The sequence below is a fragment of the Ostrinia furnacalis genome, unplaced genomic scaffold, assembly GCF_004193835.3.
Source record: "Ostrinia furnacalis isolate ACB-3 unplaced genomic scaffold, ASM419383v2 OfSCF7055, whole genome shotgun sequence".
In the NCBI taxonomy this organism is placed as follows: Eukaryota; Metazoa; Arthropoda; class Insecta; order Lepidoptera; family Crambidae; genus Ostrinia; species Ostrinia furnacalis.
The window spans coordinates 465,286-488,105 of NW_021137294.1; the positions used below are offsets into that span (position 1 = coordinate 465,286).

At 38.9% G+C, this 22,820-nt stretch overlaps 1 protein-coding gene across 1 annotated transcript in view; it reads left to right on the forward strand.

The window, feature by feature from the left end:
- The window catches only part of Zir (dedicator of cytokinesis), a 30,287-nt gene that overhangs the window by 6,001 nt on the left and 1,466 nt on the right, over nucleotides 1–22,820 (forward strand). The window contains exons 3-14 of the mRNA XM_028318937.1: nucleotides 1,661–1,821; nucleotides 2,527–2,740; nucleotides 3,304–3,497; nucleotides 4,385–4,525; nucleotides 5,289–5,568; nucleotides 6,072–6,246; nucleotides 6,830–6,895; nucleotides 8,224–8,402; nucleotides 18,595–18,775; nucleotides 19,118–19,272; nucleotides 19,924–20,042; nucleotides 21,310–21,463. Of these exons, the coding sequence (XP_028174738.1) occupies nucleotides 1,661–1,821; nucleotides 2,527–2,740; nucleotides 3,304–3,497; nucleotides 4,385–4,525; nucleotides 5,289–5,568; nucleotides 6,072–6,246; nucleotides 6,830–6,895; nucleotides 8,224–8,402; nucleotides 18,595–18,775; nucleotides 19,118–19,272; nucleotides 19,924–20,042; nucleotides 21,310–21,463 (2,019 nt within the window). The remainder of the gene's footprint in view (nucleotides 1–1,660; nucleotides 1,822–2,526; nucleotides 2,741–3,303; nucleotides 3,498–4,384; nucleotides 4,526–5,288; nucleotides 5,569–6,071; nucleotides 6,247–6,829; nucleotides 6,896–8,223; nucleotides 8,403–18,594; nucleotides 18,776–19,117; nucleotides 19,273–19,923; nucleotides 20,043–21,309; nucleotides 21,464–22,820) is intronic.

The following is a 22,820-nucleotide window of genomic DNA, read 5'->3' on the forward strand; positions in this document are numbered from 1 at the left end:
GGAAGGCGCTGGCCGCCACCAACCAGCCATTGTGGAAATCATTGGGGGAGGCGTATGTTCAGCAGTGGACGTCCTATGGCTGAAATGATGATGATGAATATGAAATCTGGATCAGACAATTTGGTATTTATTGTTATGTCTAAAACGCAAAATATCATAAAGCCTTTGACCTTAGCGTGACCTTCAACAGTTTCAAGCTTATTTCAACCTCCATTTTTCCCGCAGAACCGCGAAAAAGTCCGCGCGAGCGCGCAGGCAGCGTGCACTCGTCTCGGCAAGTATCGCATGCCACTTGCCTGGAGCGCTGTATCGCTGCCCAATATCCTCAGCGGCGCCAACAGTCTAGAAAGGGAGCAAGATAAGGACAGCCTGTCGGCTAATGGCAATACCAACAGCTTGGGTGAGTAGGCTAGTTTCCTAAAAAACTTTGTATGTCTATTATACTATCAAAATATTGGACACGTGTATTATTGTATTTGTCAATCAAACAAGTAAGGCGATTATCACACTGCGCCGCGCTCCGCCGCGGTACGCGGTACGACAGATTTAATCATTGTATGCAAGTACCTCAGTTTGTATAGAAAACACGCGCGGCACAACACACTGACAACGCGTCTGCGCGCAGGATTTTTTATATGAAATCACGCGGAGCGCGGCGCAGTGTGATAATCGCCTAATTACGAAATTAAGTTCCGCGTGAGGTTACAGCGTGCTATACTTTAAACCACGCCTTGTCATCACTGGCCTCTTTGAACTGGCGCNAAAAGTAAGGTCAGCTGAGCTATCAATAGAATGTCTTTTAATTGAATTGTTTGAAAATAAACAAGCTATTTAGATAACATTTCTTAGCAACCCATCATCCCAACTAATTGATTTCAAAGTTATAAACAACCACAAAAATGACCTATTAAATTAATTTCTTTAATATATTTTTAAAATTCTCTGATATACCTAAGATGCAGTTATTTGTAATATTGTGAATACATTGAAATAACAAGCAGCATATCATATTTGTTAGCATTGATGCATGCCATTTTAGGTAACGTCCAGCTCAGCTAATTTCATATAACATTTTAACGCTTGTGTTTTTTATATTTCTAATTAAATTACAGTACTTCTTATAAGAATAAGCTATGAATAGGCTATTATCTTTTAGAAACTTTTTATGTTTCCTATTGAACTTGAACACAGTTAATCCTTTTCTACAACCTTCTAATAAGTTCTTCTGATTGATTTAGTTACAGGTCCAATCACATTGTTTCCCCATGGCATACTTTTTACTGGTTGGGTTTTATTGGTCGCTGTAGTGTAGGAAACACAGCAATGAAAATTAGAAGTGGGATTAATAATAAAAATAAATAAATAAAATAAAATAAAAGTCATTTATTTTCAGACAAAAGCAGTGCATAGTTTGGTTAGTAACAATTTGAACTTAGAGACTATATTAGTAGAGTTAGTAACAATGTTCTTAGAAATATGTTAGTCGTACATCATAGGTTCGATAAACTATGTATATTGACTCTTTATCTATGGACCCTTCATTGCTTCACATGCCTAATGTATAAGTCAACAAAGTGACCATAGACGGCTGCTGAGTCCAGCCTCTCAGCAATCATTATCATTTAATTATAATATTGAGGTTAAAACCATAAACTTCCAGATATCTTTGTGCGATATGATCGAACCACCGGACTATGAAGAAGTGTGCGATCAGCTCATGGGCGAGCGCGACCCGCTCGCCTACCCGTCCACCGACATCGAGCTGCTCGTCGTGCCGCGCCGCATCCGCACCGTCACGCACGTGCTGCCCGACGAGGACCTGTGAGTAGTGTGACGCATGAAGCGTGACGTATGACCCGGACTGTGAGTGCGAGCTAATTGAAAGCGTGCTTGTCGGTGACCTGCCGTCAGTTCCGAGTTCGACATTTCTGAGCTCTTGCTGGACGTCGATACCAGTCAAATGACGATTTCATATAGAGGTTGACATGAAAAAACGGTCATCCCTCTGGTGAGACTCCTTGATGTTGACGTCACACTTTCGTCCCGTATGGGGACTTAACAGTGATAGCAAAATGATCCAGACTACTCACTCTCATGAATCTCATGGCGACATCTTCTGCCTATTTGCCTCTGTAAATTAGAAAGGCAATTCCCAGCCCGGTTCCTACCAAGACTATCAGATTTATTCTGTCAATTTCATTCAAACTGAGTTAAATCTGATTCAAAACGTTTCTCGGCTTCGCTCCGCCTTGCTATACACCGGGCTGAAATAACCTGAATAATATGATAATGAATCCTTTTTATTATTGACTTGATTAAATTGTATGTATGGAAAGCTTCGAATCTCAAATTGTTAATTGCTTGTTTTATTTAACTGTTCCGATTGTTCTGTTTATTTATTTACCTTCCGACATTGCTATGCCCTTTAGACAGGGTTCATATGTAATCTGTCAAATTTATGTAGCACCTTTTTAACTACACATATGATATGCAATAAAGTATTAAGTATTGAAACCTTTCCAACAGCACAAAAGCGCCGATGTTCGTCCGCGACTGTATCCGCAGTTACACATCGGATTACTCCGTGGTGGAGTACAAGCACCGGCAGTACTCGGGCTCGTCCTGCGGCCGCGAGCGCCAGAGCGAGCGCCTGGAGAAGCTCGCGGCCGGGCCCCGCCACCACTACGAGGTCGACGCGGACCCGGTCGCCGTGTCCACGGAGGAGCTGACGTCACAGCAGGTACGGACTGTGTGTGGAGACAAGCACCGGCAGTACTCGAGCTCGTCCTGCGGCCGCGAGCGCCAGAGCGAGCGCCTGCAGAAGCTGAGCTGACGTCACAGCAGGTACGGACTGTGTCTACGTTGCTGTCAGTTCAAAAGGACGTATGTCAAATCCAAATTTAAAAAATATACTATATAATATTTTGTGTCCTGAAAACCTACTGGTAAAACATGACATCCTTTTGAACTGAGCCACGTATGGTTGCTGCAAATACGCACCTATTACGGCTACTTTAAATACGACTGTGGACTCAGGGTCGGTGCATCCTCTGGAACTTCGACACATTCTGAACATGTGCCCTCTCAGTGTTGTTACTTTAAATGTCATTTCTTTTTTAACCTGCGAAACCACTAGCTTTTTTTCTTATACGTGCCCAAAGAACTACATTGTCAAAAAATTCGAAGGAATGACTACATTCGTTTTGTTATGGTCTAAAAACAAGTCGGAGGACGGAGTCCTCAGACAGTTTGTGCTTTGTATAACAAGAACAAATCTCAATTTCTCGTCACTATCTCCAACAGTTCGAGTCCCAACCATCCAGCGGGCGTCAGTCCGTCGCGTCGATCTCGTCGTCGTCGTCGTGCAACGAGACGCTGACGCCGCGCGGGTCGTGGGCTTCCCTGGACCTTAGAAGTTCCTCCTCCGACCCGCTCCTGCCGGACTTGTTTGAACGGCGGCCCCCGGAGCAAATGGACGCAGCCAATGAGGCTAAGAGGTAAGAGATACTTATTATCTCAGGTAGCATTAGCTGAGCCACCTAATTTTTTATTCATAACTAGCTGACCCGGCGAACTTCGTACCGCCTTAGCGTAGAGATTTTCTTTATATTTTTTTCCGTAAAAACCTTGTACAGAGTATTAGAAAACTATTAAAAAAAAATCAGCCAAATCGGTCAAGCCGTTTTCATGTTATGTCGTGACAACGGAAAACGGGTTTTATTTTTATATATATAGACAAGGCAGATATTTGACCACAATCGCACCTGATATTAAGTGGGATGCAGTCTAGGAGGTAGTCTTTCTTATACTCGTACTATGCCAATCAATCAACATTAATTATGTAATTAGTTAAGTAAGTTGTAGAAGCAATAAAGAACTTTATTTTATTTTTTATTTAAGATTGAAAATTCATTTATTATCTGTAAGTAGACTTTTTACCTTTTGCTCGTCCCAACCAAAAAATATATATGATCCAGTGCTGTGAAGAAACAATAAACTTAGAGTATGTTAAATAACTACCTTCTTGTAACTCCAAGTCAATGTAAGATCAGACTATACTATAATATGTTTTTTTATGCATAACAAAGCAGGTATTTGACCACAATCAAATAGCACACAAGCTATTATGTAGCTGTAGCACCTGTTACAGCTACATAATAGCTTGTTGTGCTGTCGTCCCTTACTGCGCTTACTTTATGACTGAAAATATCTTTGCTAACATAAAAACCATAGGTCAAGAAAAAGTTGGTGACTTGAAAAGTTGGCTGCACTAGAATATTTATGAATATTCCATTTAAACGCTCCATATAATTGTTCTTTTCATACATTAGAGAGGCAGAGCATTGGTTACGATATGCAGACACTGACTAATAATTTTCCCTAGGTTGGAGAACAGACAACCTGACCTCCTAGGCCTGTACACTCCGTACCTCGACGAGGATGAGGCGGTAGAGAGAAGGCTCGCGGCTGAAATGCCCAGCGAAGTCATGGGCCACAGGATCCTTGTCAACTGCCACCAGTTGAAGTAAGTTGTAAAGTTATGTGTATTTGATTAGGTTATTTGTCCTGGTCAACTGCCACCAGTTGAAGTAAGTTAAATATTTGAATTTGGTTAGGTTATTTGTCCTATAGAAGATTTATTGATCGTGTTATCCATTATTTTAGTTCAGTATATTTTCATGTGTCCGAATTGTTTTCAGAAACTACATGTTAAACTAATGAACTTGCCTTGAAAATTTTAATTTATTGCATTGAGAATTGTAGAGAAAATGTAGGAAAAATATGTAATATCTAATTAATAAATTGGGGGAAAAAAATACTAAAGCGTTTTTTGAAATCACCAAATTCTTATCTTCACTAACTGACTCACTCATCACGAAATCTCAGAAACTATAAAACCTACAATTATACTACAATTATAATTATACTTGAAATTTGGCAGGTAGATTCCTTATATTCCTGTAGATAGACGTCCGCTAAGAACGAATTTTACGAAATTTCACCCCTAACTTAGGGTTGCCAACTTTTTGGGGCCCTAAGAGGACTATACAACGGGGTCCACGCGTACTATGTCACGGGCGGCCGCTAGTTCTTAGAGCGCTTTCACATTTAGGCGATTTAGCAGCGCGAAAAACGCGACAGATGCGCTGTTGAAAATTTCATGCTATGTGACAGCGGATGCATGCCTTCACATTATAAAAAAGCTACTGCCGCGCTGCTGTCGCGCTTATAACGCCCTAATGTGAAAGCGCTCTTAATGTAATTTACCATTTCCAATTTGTTCTCAGGCTAGAACTCGACGTCGAACCTCTCTTCGCGTCAATGGCTCTCTATGACGCTAAAGAAAAGAAAAAACTATCAGAAAACTTCTACTTCAACCTAAATTCAGAATGCACAAGACAAATGTTAGCAGCGCACGTTCCACACGCGGACTTATCAACGCTCAGTAGAAGTGCAGTATTTGATATACTGAACCCTTCGGCCGATGTATTCTTGGTAGTGCGAGTCGAGAAAGTTCTGCAGGGAGATGTCAATGAATGCGTGGAGCCTTATATCAAGGACGATAAGGTATGTTTTCGCATCCCACTTTTGCTAGGGTATCATTAAGGGTTGACAGATGCTGGCAACCCACATCCGTTGCGCAGATTTGTCAACAATCGGCAATAGTGTCAATTTTGATTATGATCTCGTGATTAGATGTATTTCTGGTGTCTGGTGATCATATAGCTATCTCGAAAGATACTGCAAAAGTAAAGTAATCTGTAGAATTAAAGGTATCATTAAATTTCATGATATCTGACATATGGATCAGACAGTTCAGTATTTATTGTTTTAATAAAATAAATCGTTTAATATCCTTACGTTACTAAACCCAACGTCGAGAATTCTTTAGTGCACTAAGTTCATATTTATTTTACATTAAAGTTATAGAAAGAAAGTAGAAGAAAGAAAAATAGTTTATTGGTTCAAACAGTTTTTAAATAAATAAACAAAATTATCCTATGACTTTTGACCTCTAGCGTGACCTTCAACAATTTCAAGCCTATACCATCCTCCAAATTTTCCTGCAGAACCGCGAGAAAGTCCGCGCAAGCGCTCAAGCAGCGTGCACTCGTCTCGGCAAGTATCGCATGCCACTCGCCTGGAGCGCTGTATCGCTGCCTAACATTCTCAGCGGCGCCAATAGTCTAGAAAGGGAGCAAGATAAGGACAGCCTGTCGGCTAACGGCAATACCAACAGCTTGGGTGAGTAGGCTAATTTCCTAAAAAACTTTGTCTGTCAATTATACTATCAAAATATTGGACACGTGTATTATTGTATTTGTCAATCAAACAAGTAATTACGTAAAATTATGGTGCGTTGAACTCCATGTGACGTCACACCGTGCTACACTTTTAACCATGCCTTGACGTCACTGGCCTATTGAACTGGCGCGCATTATCCCATTATGGTTCCTGGGACGTGTCCAACAGTACGATGTGTCTTCCCTCTTAATTTAGTGCTTTGAAGATGACCAAATTTTAATACACCTGTGCCCGGTCAACACCTGTACCAAACCGAAAGCCACTCTAGCCATCTCCATGATTTAGTAGAAAACTTTCATCATTTATTTCATCCCATTCAAGCTATTTATTACCCCAAATGGTAGCTTTTATTCTTCCCCAAGGTCCATATTTCCATACCAAAGTTGTTTGCATCTCGTGTTCTCATGTCTGCCCTCTCTGTGTATTTATTTATATTTGGGACGTGTAAAAAGTGCTCTGAAAATGCCTAACTACTAATAAAGAACTTGAATTATATCAAAATAGCTGTAATATTATCTTGCAGACTCCAAAGCATCCTCCAGCAGCTTAGAACAGCTGCGTCTGCGCGTGTGCGAGAAGCCTCTCCTCGGTAACTCGAGAACTTTCACCTCTTTCACCCCATTCAAGTTATTTTTACCCCTTAGTTCCTCTCTGTGGTCCATATAGATGTCTCTGTTTGCATGTTTTGCAGACTATATTACGTACGTCCTCAATGAGTAAACTGTTGGTTCATATATTAATTAATATCCATGTAACAACATTGTGCAGAATGTGCAGACGATAGCACGTAAGATTATACATTTTTATTGTTGTAATTTCACCCATAGTACATAAGGGCCCTTTTACATTATGACTTTTTGCAGCAATATAAACGCGATACTAAGAATAGCGAACGCGACGTAGACCACCGACTTTTAGTTGGCCGATAGTTGGGTCGGGCTATTAATCAGTATGGACATGTATATAAAAGTGCACACATTACACCGATTTGATATCGGCCGATTCTTCATGAAAATTAGAACCGGGCCCAATTATCGGCTAACTAAAAATCGGTGGTCTGCGCATAGGCTAAGTGTAGGCGCGACTCCACGACTTTGTCGCAACGATAAGTTAATAATATATGAAATTGACAAGAATAGGCGAATGTCGCCCATGTGCGCCTACACTAAAAGTCGCAATATGTAGGCTCGTCTACCATAAACCCACTTTAAGATTCTACTAGGGATGTTATGGATATGTAGTTTCGGTTACGAATATAGGAATAATATTATACCGGTTTCGGTTACGGTTACGGATATCTGTGCTTTAAAATTCAAATTGCAATAGTTAAATAAGTAAATAAATAAATAAAAAATGTATTTATTGCCTTCGAACCATTAGACATAGGTAGGTACAGGTAGTTAGACTTACAACTAATAAGTACACTGAAGGCAATTGGACCTGGCTCAGTATACGTTGTAAGGACAGATCCTTGCAACACTGGTTTTCAGCCATGCCCAATTCTCTAGGATGTTGAGCGAGAATAAAGTTATGAGGGCTTAAGAAATAATTATAAACTTTGAAACAATTATAAACTTTAAAGGAAAAAAAAATAGTTGTCCAAAACGGTTCATTCATGGCCACACACTTTACATCGAATAAAAAGTAATAATAAAAAAATATACTAGATGGTAATGATAAAGGTAAATCAGGCTATTATGCCTTTATAATGCTGTACAAAAAAAAAACAATTTTAAACTGCCTACATCTGAAACTATCCGAAACTTTTGAATCGGTTACGGTTATTTTATTATTTCGGATATCCGAAAATTTCGGTTGCGGTTACAGAAATCCATAATATCCCTGGATTCTAGGACGTTTAACTTGACGTGCTGTCTATACTCACACAGTTTTAACAATAAACAACTATCTCATCAGACCGCAAAGCATCGTCCAGCAGCCTAGAACAGCTGCGTCGTCGCGCGGGCGAGGTGGGCGGTTCTTTGACTCGGAAGGGCAGCGTGGAGCGCCGCGCGCCGCCGCCCGGCGATGAGCTGGCCGCCTGTCTCGACAGCTTCAAGCCCATCGCCATCACCGTCACCAGCTTCTTCAAACAGGTAAAGCCTGGTCCGTGAGCACGTACAATCCCGTCCAATGACCCCAAGCTACCCATCCCTATCGCTCGCGCGTAATTATGTTGCTGTCGCGCTCGCACACTCACTGCGGGCGCCCGTCGCACAGTCGCGACAGCAACATAATTACGCGCGAGCGATAGGGATGGGTAGCTTGGGGTCATTGGACGGGATTCTACGTGCTCACGGACCAGGCTTTAACGAAAACCATCGCAGGAGTCTCCGAAAGAAAGACATTTTTTACAATGAGACATCACGCAAATACAAAAAGGTACTATCGGCCACAGTGTTAACTATCAAATTCCATTTTTGCTCTCGCTCTCATCAATGGTGATTCTTTGCTATAGAACGAGATGACATGACCTGCAATGAGTAACACTGTTGCCCATATAGCAGGCCTGTTCATCTCCGCGAGTTTACATCGAAAACAAAACACGCACGATGGCCCACCTACAGGATAATATTCGACAAGGCCTCACATACGAGCGAACATTGACTCACGCACGCGTATTCTTGTGTATGATGGAAGAAAATAAAGAAAATGATGTACTAAATACTGTGCAGTATTTAACTGCCTAAATAATAATAAAAACACAGAATGTACTTTTTTAAGTTGCCTCAAGACACTGAGAGGTAAATAAGTAGTTAGTATTATTCATGATAATTCATGCTAAATCATGTATTTCCTCCGCCATTTTCCGCAGTTTGGCACCTCACGTCACATCATTTTACCGAAGTCAGCCCTATAGCTTCGGCGCAGTGCCGACCACTGACGTTTGTCAACAAAATGGTGCTTGCCTCTTGAGACAGGCTAAATTACACCATATTGTTAATGACATTGAGCATACATTTTTTTAAATACCTTCGCGAAGTAAAACTTCTGTACGTAGTACTTAAGGGAGAGTCCGCTAATTTGGACCAGTTTTTTCAATCCCATTTTACACATAGTTTCCTTTTGTTTTTGCTAATGTTCATGGTATATAATTAAAGAGAAATTATTCAACTTACTATTTCGTAGGTATTAATCAACACAATTGTTGTATATTTAGCACAAATCAACAAAATACGAGTTCAGAGCTTCGGTCCAATTTAGCCAACCGGTTCGATAATTTGTACCACAGGGTTACTAAATTGGATTTCAATAAATTTCAAGCCTATAAAAAAACTATGGCAAAATATTATACGATACATTTTTAACAAATTAGGTAACGAAAAGGAACAGTAGTTAATAACATAGACAATTGATATTGTTTTACAGGTTATCACGATTTTGAGTAAAAGTTTTGTAATTCCTATTATCGTAACGCACACTTGTATCTAATCTACTTTGCCAGTCTTTTGCTTTCATTTATTGTTAGTCAAACATAACTACGCTATTATAACTTTAAAATATGATTTACTAAAAAAAATTCAAAATCCTTTGGTAAAGTTCCATACAACTTGATGTGGTACAATTTANAACACCGATACTGAAAGTCCTTCAGAGACTCTTTAACTCCGTCCTACTCCAGGGAACTACGCCAGAGGCATGGAACAGAAGCGTGGTGGTGCTCTTCTTCAAGAAAGGTGATAAGACCTTGCTGAAGAATTACAGACCCATCTCGCTTCTAAGTCATGTCTACCAAACTGTTTTCGAGAGTCATCACGAACCGTCTCGCGCGTAGGTTCGATGACTTCCAGCCTCCCGAACAAGCCGGATTCCGAAAAGGTTATAGTACCATAGACCACATCCATACGCTGCGGCAGGTTATACAGAAGACTGAGGAGTATAACTTGCCACTATGCTTGGCGTTCGTGGACTATGAGAAGGCCTTCGATTCGATTGAGACTTGGGCAGGTACCTGCATGCCAAATTTCAAGCGTCTAACTTAAGCGGTTTAGATTTTTCATACAAAAGGATTTTCCCGCCAATTCCTGTTCCCGTGGGGTTTCCTAAGTAGACTATAACCTGCCCAGGAGTATGAAGAATAATTTTACCAAGTTTCGATAAAATCCGTCGAGTATTTTTTGTTTCTATAAGGAACATACAGACAGACAGACAGACAAATATTTTACTGATTGCATTTTTGGCATCAGTATCGATCACTAATCATCCCCTGATAGTTATTTTGAAAATATATTTCATGTACAGAATTGACCTCTCTACAGATTTATTATAAGTATAGAAGATAAATATTGCGGTAATAAAATACGAGCTTAATGTTGTATGTCATTCTCTACCAGTTAACCTTAATTAACTTTTAATTGTCTAATACTAATAATATAGAATATTCTAGTAAAACTATCCATACCCCGATCGCAGAAAGAATGTTTTAAAACATCGCAGGTTAGGCCTTTTTTCAGTAAAAAAATCTCTGATGAAAATAAAGACTAAAAAATGGGAGCAGAAAGTACTCCAGCTTTGTTGCTGCTAGGGTTGACAACGATGAGTTATTTATAGATTAATTTATTTTTTCATGTCGTATTCAATGAAAAAAAAATGTAAGTAGGATATGAGTTACACTAAACTGAAAATAATAAAAGATACAATTAATACTTTCACGCATTTGTTGAAAATATTGTTGTATGAAAGATGTTATATTATTATGATTATGATGACTATCATCATAGAATCTTAACAATATCGTCATTCCAAATATTATTATTTTAATACACTAAGCTCCATTTATAGGTGTAATTAAATTCTTTTTAATCTATTATGTACTGTGATTGGCTTTATGTTGAAATTCAACCAAACAAAGGTCTCAATGTACAATTGAAATTGAATCGTGTATTGAGCTTTGTTCTACATTAACCACTTAAGGTTTTAATGTAAAAACAGACATCGACAAGAAAAGGCAGACATTTTATTTTCATACACATATTTAATCAAATTCAACATATAAATATGAATATATTCCATTACAGCCAGCCCTGTTACAAGTCCGAGCATTGTTCATTTTTAAAACAAGCAAACAATACCCTCATTTTTCTGCTCTGCTTTTGTAGTTCAATTCTTTTATTATTGTTTTCGCGCTATGCATACTCTGAACTTGAATTAAGAGAGATCCACCTCTTTCGAGGATAATTTAGATAAAAATAGCGTAGTAGTAGCGTGTCCAGCCATGTTCAAGTTAATATGTTATCGTCATAGAGTTAAAAGATAGGGAAGCTGTCGTAAGGAAAATTCTTGCTATTTTGGGAAGAAGAAACAAAAGTTTGATGCAGTTAAAACATTAGTTCTGTCGTCTAACCAAACTATTAAAACATGCAGCGTTAAATCGCTTACTAATGCAAAATGTCAAACTCACACTAAAGTAAGGTGTACAGATTGTTTGTAACAGTTCATTTGAACAGAACGACTGTAGGATCGCGAAATCTGGGCCGTAGAGTGTCGCTGGTTATTAATTTTTATTAATTTAAAATCTTAATTGCACACAAACATTTATCATACAAAAGTTATCGTAATATCATTTCAGCCACTTATTTTCTTTACAAAAACCCGCCCCCGTCTCGTTAACCCCTCGTGGTAATTAATCTAAAATGCTTGTATTTTAATCCTTCAAGGCCCGCGAATCTAGACACAATAGATAATCAATTGTTATAACATTAATTAATGCCGTCTGGGACTCAAGCGGTTAAGTAGCTTCACCACAGTTGATCATTTTGATCAATGGCGGGGTTAGAACCCACGTCCCTCGGATCTCGAGTCGGCCTGTCCGACACCTTTCATAAAACTATATTTTTCATTTTTTCCTTTAATTCAAATCAAAACTGAAGTCTCATTAAAAACAAAACAAAACACACAATAATTAAAGTGGCAAACAATCAAAATAATTTTAAGTTTTGATGACCGGTTGTGAGTTTGGAAGTGGGTACTTATCCGGTAATTAGCAGGTTATATTACATACGAAGCTTTATTTTAACATAGCACATACAGGATCAGCAGGTCTATTTGATGTGATCATCATTTCAGCCACAGGACGTCCACTGCTGAAAATAGGCCTCCCCCATTGATTTCCATATTGAGTAGTTGGTGGCTTGCATCCAGCGCCTTCCTGCTACCTTTATGGGATCGTCGGTCCACCTTGTGAACAGTGGACGTTCCACTGCTTGGTTTACTTAACGCTAATTAAGCAATTCAGATTCCATACTAGAATTATGTCTAAACATTAGTGATAAAGGGCCATCCACCATCTTAAAGGTATTCCCACCTGTGTAGCCAGGATTTACAGCTTGACCGCCAATAAAAACCCAACCAGTGAAGGTCAAGTTTCTCCCGATGGAAAGTCATTACCAGTAACGAATTCAAACAGAAGAACATAGGAGGAGTTCGAAGTTAAGATTCGACTTCCCTCCAGTGCAAAACGGATGATATATGACAAACAAAGGTTTAGTAAGCTTTAAGAAAAGATATCTTAGCCTAGGTGAGATAGCCAGTTCTTCTAAGGTCAAGGATTTCGGGGTTCTTATCACTTTATAGATGCGGACCACGAGCCTCCCCGTAGAGGTAAGGTAAAAATGTATGCTATGTCACATAGATTTTATGTTATTGTTTTACACGGCACTCCTGCTATCGTCTGCCTTGTGACGTAATCAGAACGAATAATTTATGAAAGCCGGAACTGTTTTCTAGAGTCGAGTAGGTACTGTATTGAATGGCCTCAACCTTATTGGCGTTATAAATATTTAATATTCATACAAAATCTACACACTTCAATGAAACTACGATATTACGTTCTAGTTAAAGTTTTTGTTTTAATACTTTTTTGTTTAATTTCCTTTTATTAATTTGATGATTTGTAAGTATTATTTTATTTACAGAGTGGTGAGTGTATGCTTATTGCCATGATGAATAAATATTAATTGATGGTCAAAGCAAATTACTAACTCATCGATTACCGTGATCCCAAACACTTCTTAATAATTTTCTCGCCCTAATAATTGCTAAGGCATACGAGAGGTTAAATATTTGACCTGTGACATTGGCCCATTATTTGGCTACCTTGGTATCCCAGACAGGTTATTCCGAAACCCCGCTTATTATTCATGTATAGTGTATCGTGGCCATTCCAGGAAGTGGGTCTGTGACGTCATTAATCACTAGCGACATCTATGCGTACACACTGAGTTAGGTTACTGAAACGTGCAAAATAGAACAGCCACTACACTTTTTACTTTAGTTTCTGTATCAGTGTGTAAACTACATCGATGTCTGTATAGTTATAAAAGGCAAAAAATAGTTTGAAAAGTTCGAAGGCAATTTTTTTTATTTAAAAATATCTTGTCGCTATCTCTAGATCCCTAAGCAAATTTTTACTTGTACCCGCCATAACATCATTGGTGGACCCTATTTTTTTAGGAGGCTTATTGTTTATTTTAAGGCACAGAGGAACTATACAGGGTGGTATTTTGTAATGCCACGTAATGCCACCTGGAGGTATCAATCTTTAAATCAATGAAATGGAATCTTTGAATGCATTCTATTTCTTTTCAAAAATAAAGGAATGTTTTCTTTGAGTAAAATTTTCTATCTACAATATTAAGAGTACTTTCCCTCCAGATGGCATTTCAAAATTCCACCCTAGTTAACTTCCTTCTAAATACAGAAATTCCCTTAAAATAAAATACAAATTAAGGCAGGTTTCCACCAAAGCGAAGATGACAGATGTGTTTTCTACATCCTCTCCGCTTAGCTCTCCTTTCCTCTTTGGTTTTCTCTTTAACTTTTTTACGAGTTTTTTTAAAACTGGCTGATCAACCTGAGCTGTGTCGTTAGAAACGTGAGTGAAATAAGGATTAATAGGTTTCGTCCGATGCTTGTAGCCTTGTAAGACCACGGTTGTGTAACTTATTTGCTATCGCGACGAAGGTATACCACTTCCGACCTGGTATAGCCATTTTGGGGTAACTTACGACCACGTACTGATGACCGGCCGATTTGGTAGATTGAATTTGGGCATCAATTATGAAGTTTGTTTCTTGGGTTAAAACAGCGATAATACTTTAGTTAGATACATGACCAACCTTTGAAAGACATACATTTAAGAAGTCTTTTAATTTCGAAATTCCGAAAAATAACCTATTTAAACGCTAAAAAACATAGGCAACCATTACTACAAAGGCGACTAAGGAACAAATAATGCGAACTCAGGTCATCTGAACCAGTCTGCCTAGTAGGTACACTCCCCGTAAGTCAAATCCTCCATTTGCCTAAGTTAGACAATTCTGGGAGTCGGTAGTCAATGCGAAAAATCGCTCAACGGTTGGAATGTGCAGGTGTCAAAATGTCCATAGGGACCGGCTGTTAGTGTGGCAAAAAGTATGAACGTCAAAAAGTCCCAGTGTCAAAATGTACATTATCACCATGGTTACAATGGTTTAGTGACAAATGGTACACATAGATAAAATGATCAACTGATTAATTGTGCTCATGATTAAATTAATAAACTTAAATGTCAAAATGTTCAATGTTCTTGTAGTCCAGTCAATAAAGAGTTTTTTTGGATATTTTTACCTTGATGCATTTAAACACGTGTTCACGTTAGCTATTATATACAATAAGACGCTTGTTTGAATAAACCTGAAGACATTTTAACTTCAGATCATTTTAACCATTGCTCATTTCGACGTTCATACTTTTTGCCACACTAACAGCCGGTCCGTATGGACATTTTGACACCTGCACATTCCAACCGTTGAGCTATTTTTCGCATTGACTACCCACTCCCAGAATGAGTTAGAGAGGGTCGTGCTCCTACATAGGAGACTAATGCCTGTGTTCACCATCAATCCCTAATTTTTAAGTGACCCTAATGGTAACACTTAACAGACATTTTATTTTCAAAGGGGTCACTTAAAAATTAGGGATTGATGGTGAAAACAAGCATAAAGCTGAGTTGCACCACCTTATTTTAACCGTAACATTAACAATAACCGGTGCTTTTTGTATGGAGTTTGACAGATTTTTCACGTTTGTCAAAGTTAAAGTAATAGGTGCAACTGACGCCCGTATTCACAAACATTACTATGAGGTCTCACTGTGCACGTGAACGCACAGGGTCACACATAAATTATTCACAGAGCTCTTTCAACGCTGTGCGTTCGATTTGCTGCTTCACTTAAGCAAGTATCGTTTGTGAATACGGGCGTCAGACTAAGTGACCCGATGATGATAGATCACTCACCAAATTTAAACAGCTTTGAACGAAATTACAATAGACTTCATATCTCTATTTGAACATACAATGGATCTTAATTAGCTAGAATAATTCTGCAACAAACTTACTTAAATACCTAAGTAAGATTTACAAACAAAACTCAAATATTCTTAAATGTAAGTGAAGAAAGAAAGAACAAAGTCTGAGTATCTTCGAATCAAATCTACGTTTATGTAAATAATGTATTGTACTTCTAACAAACTTTGCATGAGAACTGAACTAAGCTCGATTCAACTAACTTAAGATATTTTTTGAAGTAGACAAGTTCCATAACTAGGCGAGACGTATTGGAAAAAAGCTTAAAATTCTTTTTTCTTACTACAGACGATCTTTTTCATCGCGTTATAATTTTTTGTAGAAAAGAGACTAAATTGAATATATTTTTTCTTTGTAAGATTTAAAGTTTTTAAATACTCGTAAATATTGATTAGAATGTTTTATTATAAACCCACTATTGACCCAGACTACACGGATATACATTTTTTAGAAAGTACTCCGCGCCAGGAAAAAATCGCTTTATATGCGATTACGAGATGGTTTTTTGTTTGAAATCTTGGATTTTTTTTTGGTTTCTAATGAAAAAAAAATATAATTTCAGTTTTTTATTGCAATTATTGTAAAAGGTTCGTTCAGATCCAATAGCCTTTGTTATTTCATACGAGTAAAACCGCAGGCAGAGGCTACTCAGCAAGAGAACAGAAAAAAATCGCACTTAAACTAGGCACAGACCACCGATTTTTAGTTGGCCGATAGTTGTGCCCGATTTTAAATTGTATGAAGAATCGGCCAAATCAAATCGGTGTAATGTGCGCACTTCCATACATGCCCAAATGCCCATACTGATCAACTGCCCGACTAAACTATCGGCCGACGAAAAATCAATGGTCTGCGACTAGGCTTAAAGTCAAAAGGTCGTTAGAAAGTGGCTGTTATTTATTGTTCTGTAAATAAAGCTTAGAGTCGGGTCATTTGGCATTCAATTGAATGTGTTATTAGGGTCCATGTTTGATTGTACAATTAACTTGAAGAGGCTGAATGAGAACAAACTTATACAGTTGAGGAGGCATTCTCCGAAGCGCACCCATTTTGAGGCGCACCTAATGAGGGCTATCGTTTTTATACTTAACAGTTGGTATCCCTGGCGATTAACAGGACCTTACTCTACAGTGGCGCCATCTTGATGATTGCAAATGCGATAGTCCTCCTACCACTTTAGCGCTCACCAGTTGGTGCCACTGTCTTCGCTACTAGCAAGTGACAGGACCTTACTCTATGTACAGTGGCGCTAACTGGTGAGCGCTAAAACGATAGCCCTCATTGAGGAGGCATTCTCCGAAGCGCACCCATTTTGAGGCGCACCTAATGAAGCGTACCTAAAATATTGCTCGAAGCGCACCTACGAGTATGCTATGTTGCCCTGTAGGCCTAGGATGCGCGCCGCGATAAGCGTTTATCACGCCATTTTATTGACTTTACGCGATAAGCTCATACATTTGTCGTCTAAAATCATCGATAAGATTTTATCCTAGCCTGGCTGGTACTTTTTATTCATCTGAGTAGACATGACTGAGTGCACTATCTTACTTTAGTTTTAACAAACATCAAAAATAATGTCAAACTCCATACAAAAAACACCGGTTATCGTTATAATTATAGTTACGGTTAAAGTTAGATGGTGCAATGAGGATCATTTCGATTTTTAGCTGTGAATGCAGATTTATAGGGCTAAGAAATCCTTAATACACAGTGCAAAAATTTTTGTTCTACGACAAAAATTGACGAAGTTATGGCCAAATTACTAAAAAAGTTCACTGACCGCCCGGCGCGGGGACGATGACGTCATTATATCCGATCCGAACGCTGCCGGCGTACTGCGTGGATAGAAAATATTTTTTTCTAGCCAAATTATCAGTTTTAGAGAAAAACTTGTAATAACATTTATTCATCAGAATAAAGTAAGCTATCGATAGGTTACTAAATTGGATTTCAATAAATTTCAAGCCTATAAAAAAACTATGGCAAAATATTATACGATACATTTTTAACAAATTAGGTAACGAAAAGGAACAGTAGTTAATAACATAGACAATTGATATTGTTTTACAGGTTATCACGATTTTGAGTAAAAGTTTTGTAATTCCTATTATCGTAACGCACACTTGTATCTAATCTACTTTGCCAGTCTTTTGCTTTCATTTATTGTTAGTCAAACATAACTACGCTATTATAACTTTAAAATATGATTTACTAAAAAAAATTCAAAATCCTTTGGTAAAGTTCCATACAACTTGATGTGGTACAATTTAGCCGACTAGGTGTTAGTACTTTTAAAAAATCGGTAAAAAATATAGCTTATAAATACCGAAAAATGTTTCAAATAATTGTAATCCACACTAATTTACGCTTCTAAATAATATATTAGAAACACCCTGTGATTAAATTTAACAAAATTACAAACTAAACATGCATTGTCAAAAGTTACTTGAAAACAATGAAAAAATACTTTTCAAAATAAAACACACGTGTTCATTGTCACGGCAAAAACCACATGGCCGATATTAATTGAATTTAGTTGTGTATCGCTGAGTGTTGCAATTACAGACATTCAATAAATACTTTACGAAATATGAGGGTGGTACAATTTACCCGGCGGTACAATATACCGAACTCTCCATTATTCTGTGCCCATAGTACATTAAAACACATAAGAAAGGACCTATGCTAAAACCTGCGTGGGTTCACGGAATGAGTGCCCACTCCGGATGTGTGGCGCGTCGGTCGCCTATTAATTTCACTGCTAATTCAAGCTTACCTCACTGCGCTGCTCATCATACTACTTTAAGATACAGATACTTGCGCACACGTAAGTTTAAATTGAGAATCAAATTAATTTTATTTTCAAAATGTCCCTACCTATACACCCTACGAGTTTGTCTAACCCTCTTCCAAACACCCTGTACATTTACCAATGTTCGCAGGAAACTGACAAGCTGCGCGACGAAGATCTCTACAAGTTTTTGGCCGAAATAAAGCGACCGAGCTCAGCGCCTAAGAAGCTCAAGTGCATCCCTGGCACTCTCAAGATTGAAGTGTGCCCGTGCCCTGATGAAATCAAGAACGGTCTGACGCCGGAGCTGGCTAAACTGAGCCCCTATGGAGGTTAGTAGCGCTTCTTACCAACTATTAAATGTATTCTTAATTGAACCTATGTTACTTAAACTTCGTTTTATGTTGAAATTCTATTCTCTATCTACTAAACTTTTAGTTGTATTTCCCTCTCAATTTGGTTTTAGGCATCGATTTAGTAGCCTAGTAGAAGAAAGTTGAAGTTCTTTCCGCTGCTTCTTTTTAGCACTAGCCGCGGAATAAGCGTATAGACGACAGACTACCCATTTTTGTTGCAAATTCGCTCCTATTACAACTTTATAAGAATCACATTGTTTAGCTTGACCTGCTGGCGTCTGTACGTTTTACGGCTCTAACCTGATGATTAATTAACAGATGAAAACGTCAGGCCATGTAAAGAAATCCTACCATTCCCGTTGACGCCGACGCTCGTGCCTCACTACCAGTACCGAGCGCTGCTGTTCCTATCCGTGCGAGACATCAGCCTGGCTGCATACACTTCTAGGACTGGGTCTGCGAGGAATATCACTGTAAGTGGGACACTTGTAGGTTACTCAGTCAATAGTCAGGCGGTGTAAAGAAATCCTACCATTCCCGCTGACGCCGACGCTCGTGCCTCACTACCAGTACCGAGCGCTATTATTCCTATCCGTGCGAGACATCAGCCTGGCTGCCTACACGTCTAGGACTGGGTCTGCGAGGAATATCACTGTAAGTAGGCATTTTGTAAATTATGGAACATTTGTAAATTAAATATTTAATGTTATCCATAGAGTATAAAGGATAGATAACCTGTCTTTAGCAAAATTTTTGCTCCATTTTGGAAAGAATTAAGAAAGAAAGAAAAAATGTTTATTCTGTATCATCGACAATACACATTTACAACGATACTTAAAATTATTTAATGAGTAGGTAATTACAATGATACTGAAAAGGTATCCACTCAGCATGGTGTCGTAGCATCTCAGTAGATAATGCCACGACGCTGGTCTTCCGTGGACACCCAGACACCCAGACTGAAATTAAATTGCACAGAATTAAAATACAACACCCAGAATTAAAATTAAAGTTCGCAGCAGTGTTAAAACATTTCTGTCGTCTAATCAAAGTAATAAAACATGTGATACATGATTACGAGTCTAAATAATCCCACTAAAACTCTTTCTTTCTCAACTACATAGGTGCGAGTGCAGCTAATGGCAGGCGAGCAGCAATCGGCAGCGCTGCCGGCCATCTTCGGCCGCAGCTCGTGCCCCGAGTTCTCTACAGAGGCCTACACCACCGTGCTGTATCACAACAAGTAAGTTGTTTCATTGGAAATCCAGGTCCCGATTATGTATATCTTAACTCTTTTGTATGTATTTTTTACGGAAACTACCACAAATATATGTATGGCTTCCTCGACACTATCGTCTTTCGAGGTTCGACGAAGGTGACAGGCGCTGGCGAGAACACCAACTCTCTTAAAACTAAAAAACTTTTTTTAGTTTATGCACTGCACGGGCGTTGGCAAGACGAACGCTAAAAATCGAAATCTAATAAATGGGGACAAACTTGATATTTACTGGTTGGGTTTTTATTGGCAGTCAAGCTGTAGATTCTGGCTACACAGTTGTCGCGGTGGTAACGAGAAAAGGGTTCCTATATATCCGGCATTACCTGGCCAGCGTGGAAAGTGGCCAAATCCATTTGTCGCTGGTAAGAGAGGTTGCTCCTGTACTGGATAAATGAGCTTATGATGATCATGTCAAAGGTTCCGCCACTTCTTCTCAGCACCTACCCATATGTTGTGTGGAAGTGGTGGTAGGGCAATCTATTTAGGACATGTATAAGCGCCCTGAAAAGGGCCTGAGTCACAGAATAAGTAATAGTACAGGTACAGAAGGATTACTCCGCAAGACGATTTAAATAAATGCGAGTCTTGCTACGACGCGATACAGTGGAATTCAGCTCGCACAGCACTACGTACCTACAATTTTATTCACCTACAAGTTTTGTCTCTTTCTATCGCGTGCCTCTGAACTCTTCTTACGCTGTTAGGGTTGCTGTCTAGTGAAAAAATAATTAATCTACTTATTTGTAATGAGGTACGTATGTAGGTAAGTACGCATTCATTATGAAAAACCTTGGGGGAGGCCTTTGTCCAGCAGTGGACGTCATTTGGCTGAAACGAACGAACGCATTCTGAGCAGTAGTCATGGTAGGTTAGGTTCCTATACTATCCTAAGAATTATTATTGATTACCTACATGGCCAACATACCTTTCAGCATCTTTGAGAAGCGAAAAAAAAGATAAATCCGGTAGATTTATTTTCGAATTTAAACACCCGAACGCCGCACAATATTTCTTTCTCTTTATGTCCATTTTTAAATAATACTTCGATTATAGAATTAGGTACTACAACGCACGCCAGCGTCCTGACGGGCGCGCGCGTGACACTCGACTGATATAATACCCGCCGGCGGGGCGCTTCGCTGTAGGTAATTATCGGATGTACCGCGCGGAGTGAGCCAGGCCTGCCTGAGTACGGAACAAAAGACTTTAACCTTTACATCGTTTCCCCCAGGTCGCCATCCCTATACGACGAGATAAAACTAAAACTTCCCGCGGACTTAGGAGACCAGCACCACCTGCTGTTCACGTTTCTACACGTGGCGTGCCAGCGCAAGCCCGTCGCGCCCGGACAAGAGAAGAACGTAGAAACCGTCGTGGGATACTCGGTGAGTTATTGCTTTTACACAGCAAAAACAATCAGTATTTTTTATCTCCATGTTCGTTCTGTTACGACGCAATAGTAAAAGTTCTTTTGAAAAAAAAATATCCTTTATTTGCCGTACTTTACTTTCAATACCCGAAACTTAGTCGTCTTTACTGTTTGGATGGCCGGTCTGAACTGCGCCTCCGAACTGGAGGTTCAGTCTCGCTGCATCGTGAAAATTCTGACGACAATTCAGCAGTTTAGCCAACATTTTCAATGTGTAACAGTTCGTTTCAGCCAAATGACGTCCACTGCTAGAGAAAGGCTTCCCCTAAAAATTTCCACAACGACGGGTCCTGCACCGTCCGTATCCAGGCACCTCGCGACCTTCATCAGATCGTCGGTCAACCTAGTGAGGGGGTTGCCCACACTACGTCTTTCGGCCCCTAGTCGCCACTCGAGAACTTTTCTGCCCCACTGGCCAACAACTCTGCGAGCAATGTGCCCCGCCCACTGCTATTTGATTGCAGCAATTCTGCCAGTGACGCGTGACGGGTGTAGATAAATCTAACTCTTGATGCCTTTATTATGCATAGTTATGATGATGCTTACGTCTTTACGAACTAAAGAAAAATATAGTCCACACTTTTACAATCAACGATTCTAAAATTACCAACCTTTGGTACCGACAGAAATACTTGACGCAGAAGACAGAAGCTCAAAGTTGTACAGCGTGCCACGGAAAGGGATATGCTCGGTGTTTCTTTATGAGATCGAATCAGAAATGAGGTGATCTGTAAACGAACTAAAGATTAGCAAGCTGAAATACTTGACACTTACCCCCTTACTAATAAAAAGTTACACAGTTGTTGAACACTGTTTTAAAGTGACATTTCCATAAACGTCACTTTAAAACACTGTTCAACGAGTGTGTAAGTTTTATTAGTAAGGCCCAGTTTTTTGATTCTTAGTTAAAATAACTAATTGTTAAATTTTGCTACTAATGGTTAAATATTAACAAAATGTAAACAAATAGTTAAAAAATGTACTAAAAGTCAAGCTAACCATTGTTCGAAAAACATTTTTTTCTGATATTTATTTATTTTATTTATTTTATTTATTTATTGAAAAAGATACACCAACGACACATAACTTTACATATAACAATAATACAGTGTTGAGTAGGTACAATATTAAAATATATGCCTTTACAGGTGGATACATCATTTCCTATTATCGAACGTTGACTCGAGTTTAAAGTAGGACATTAATTAAAGACAAAATTAAGAAAAGAAAATTAAGAAAAGTTAAAGATAGTAAGTAGTTAAAAATATTTAACCACTTGTCATTTGACATCTGTCAAATTTGACCATTTGTTA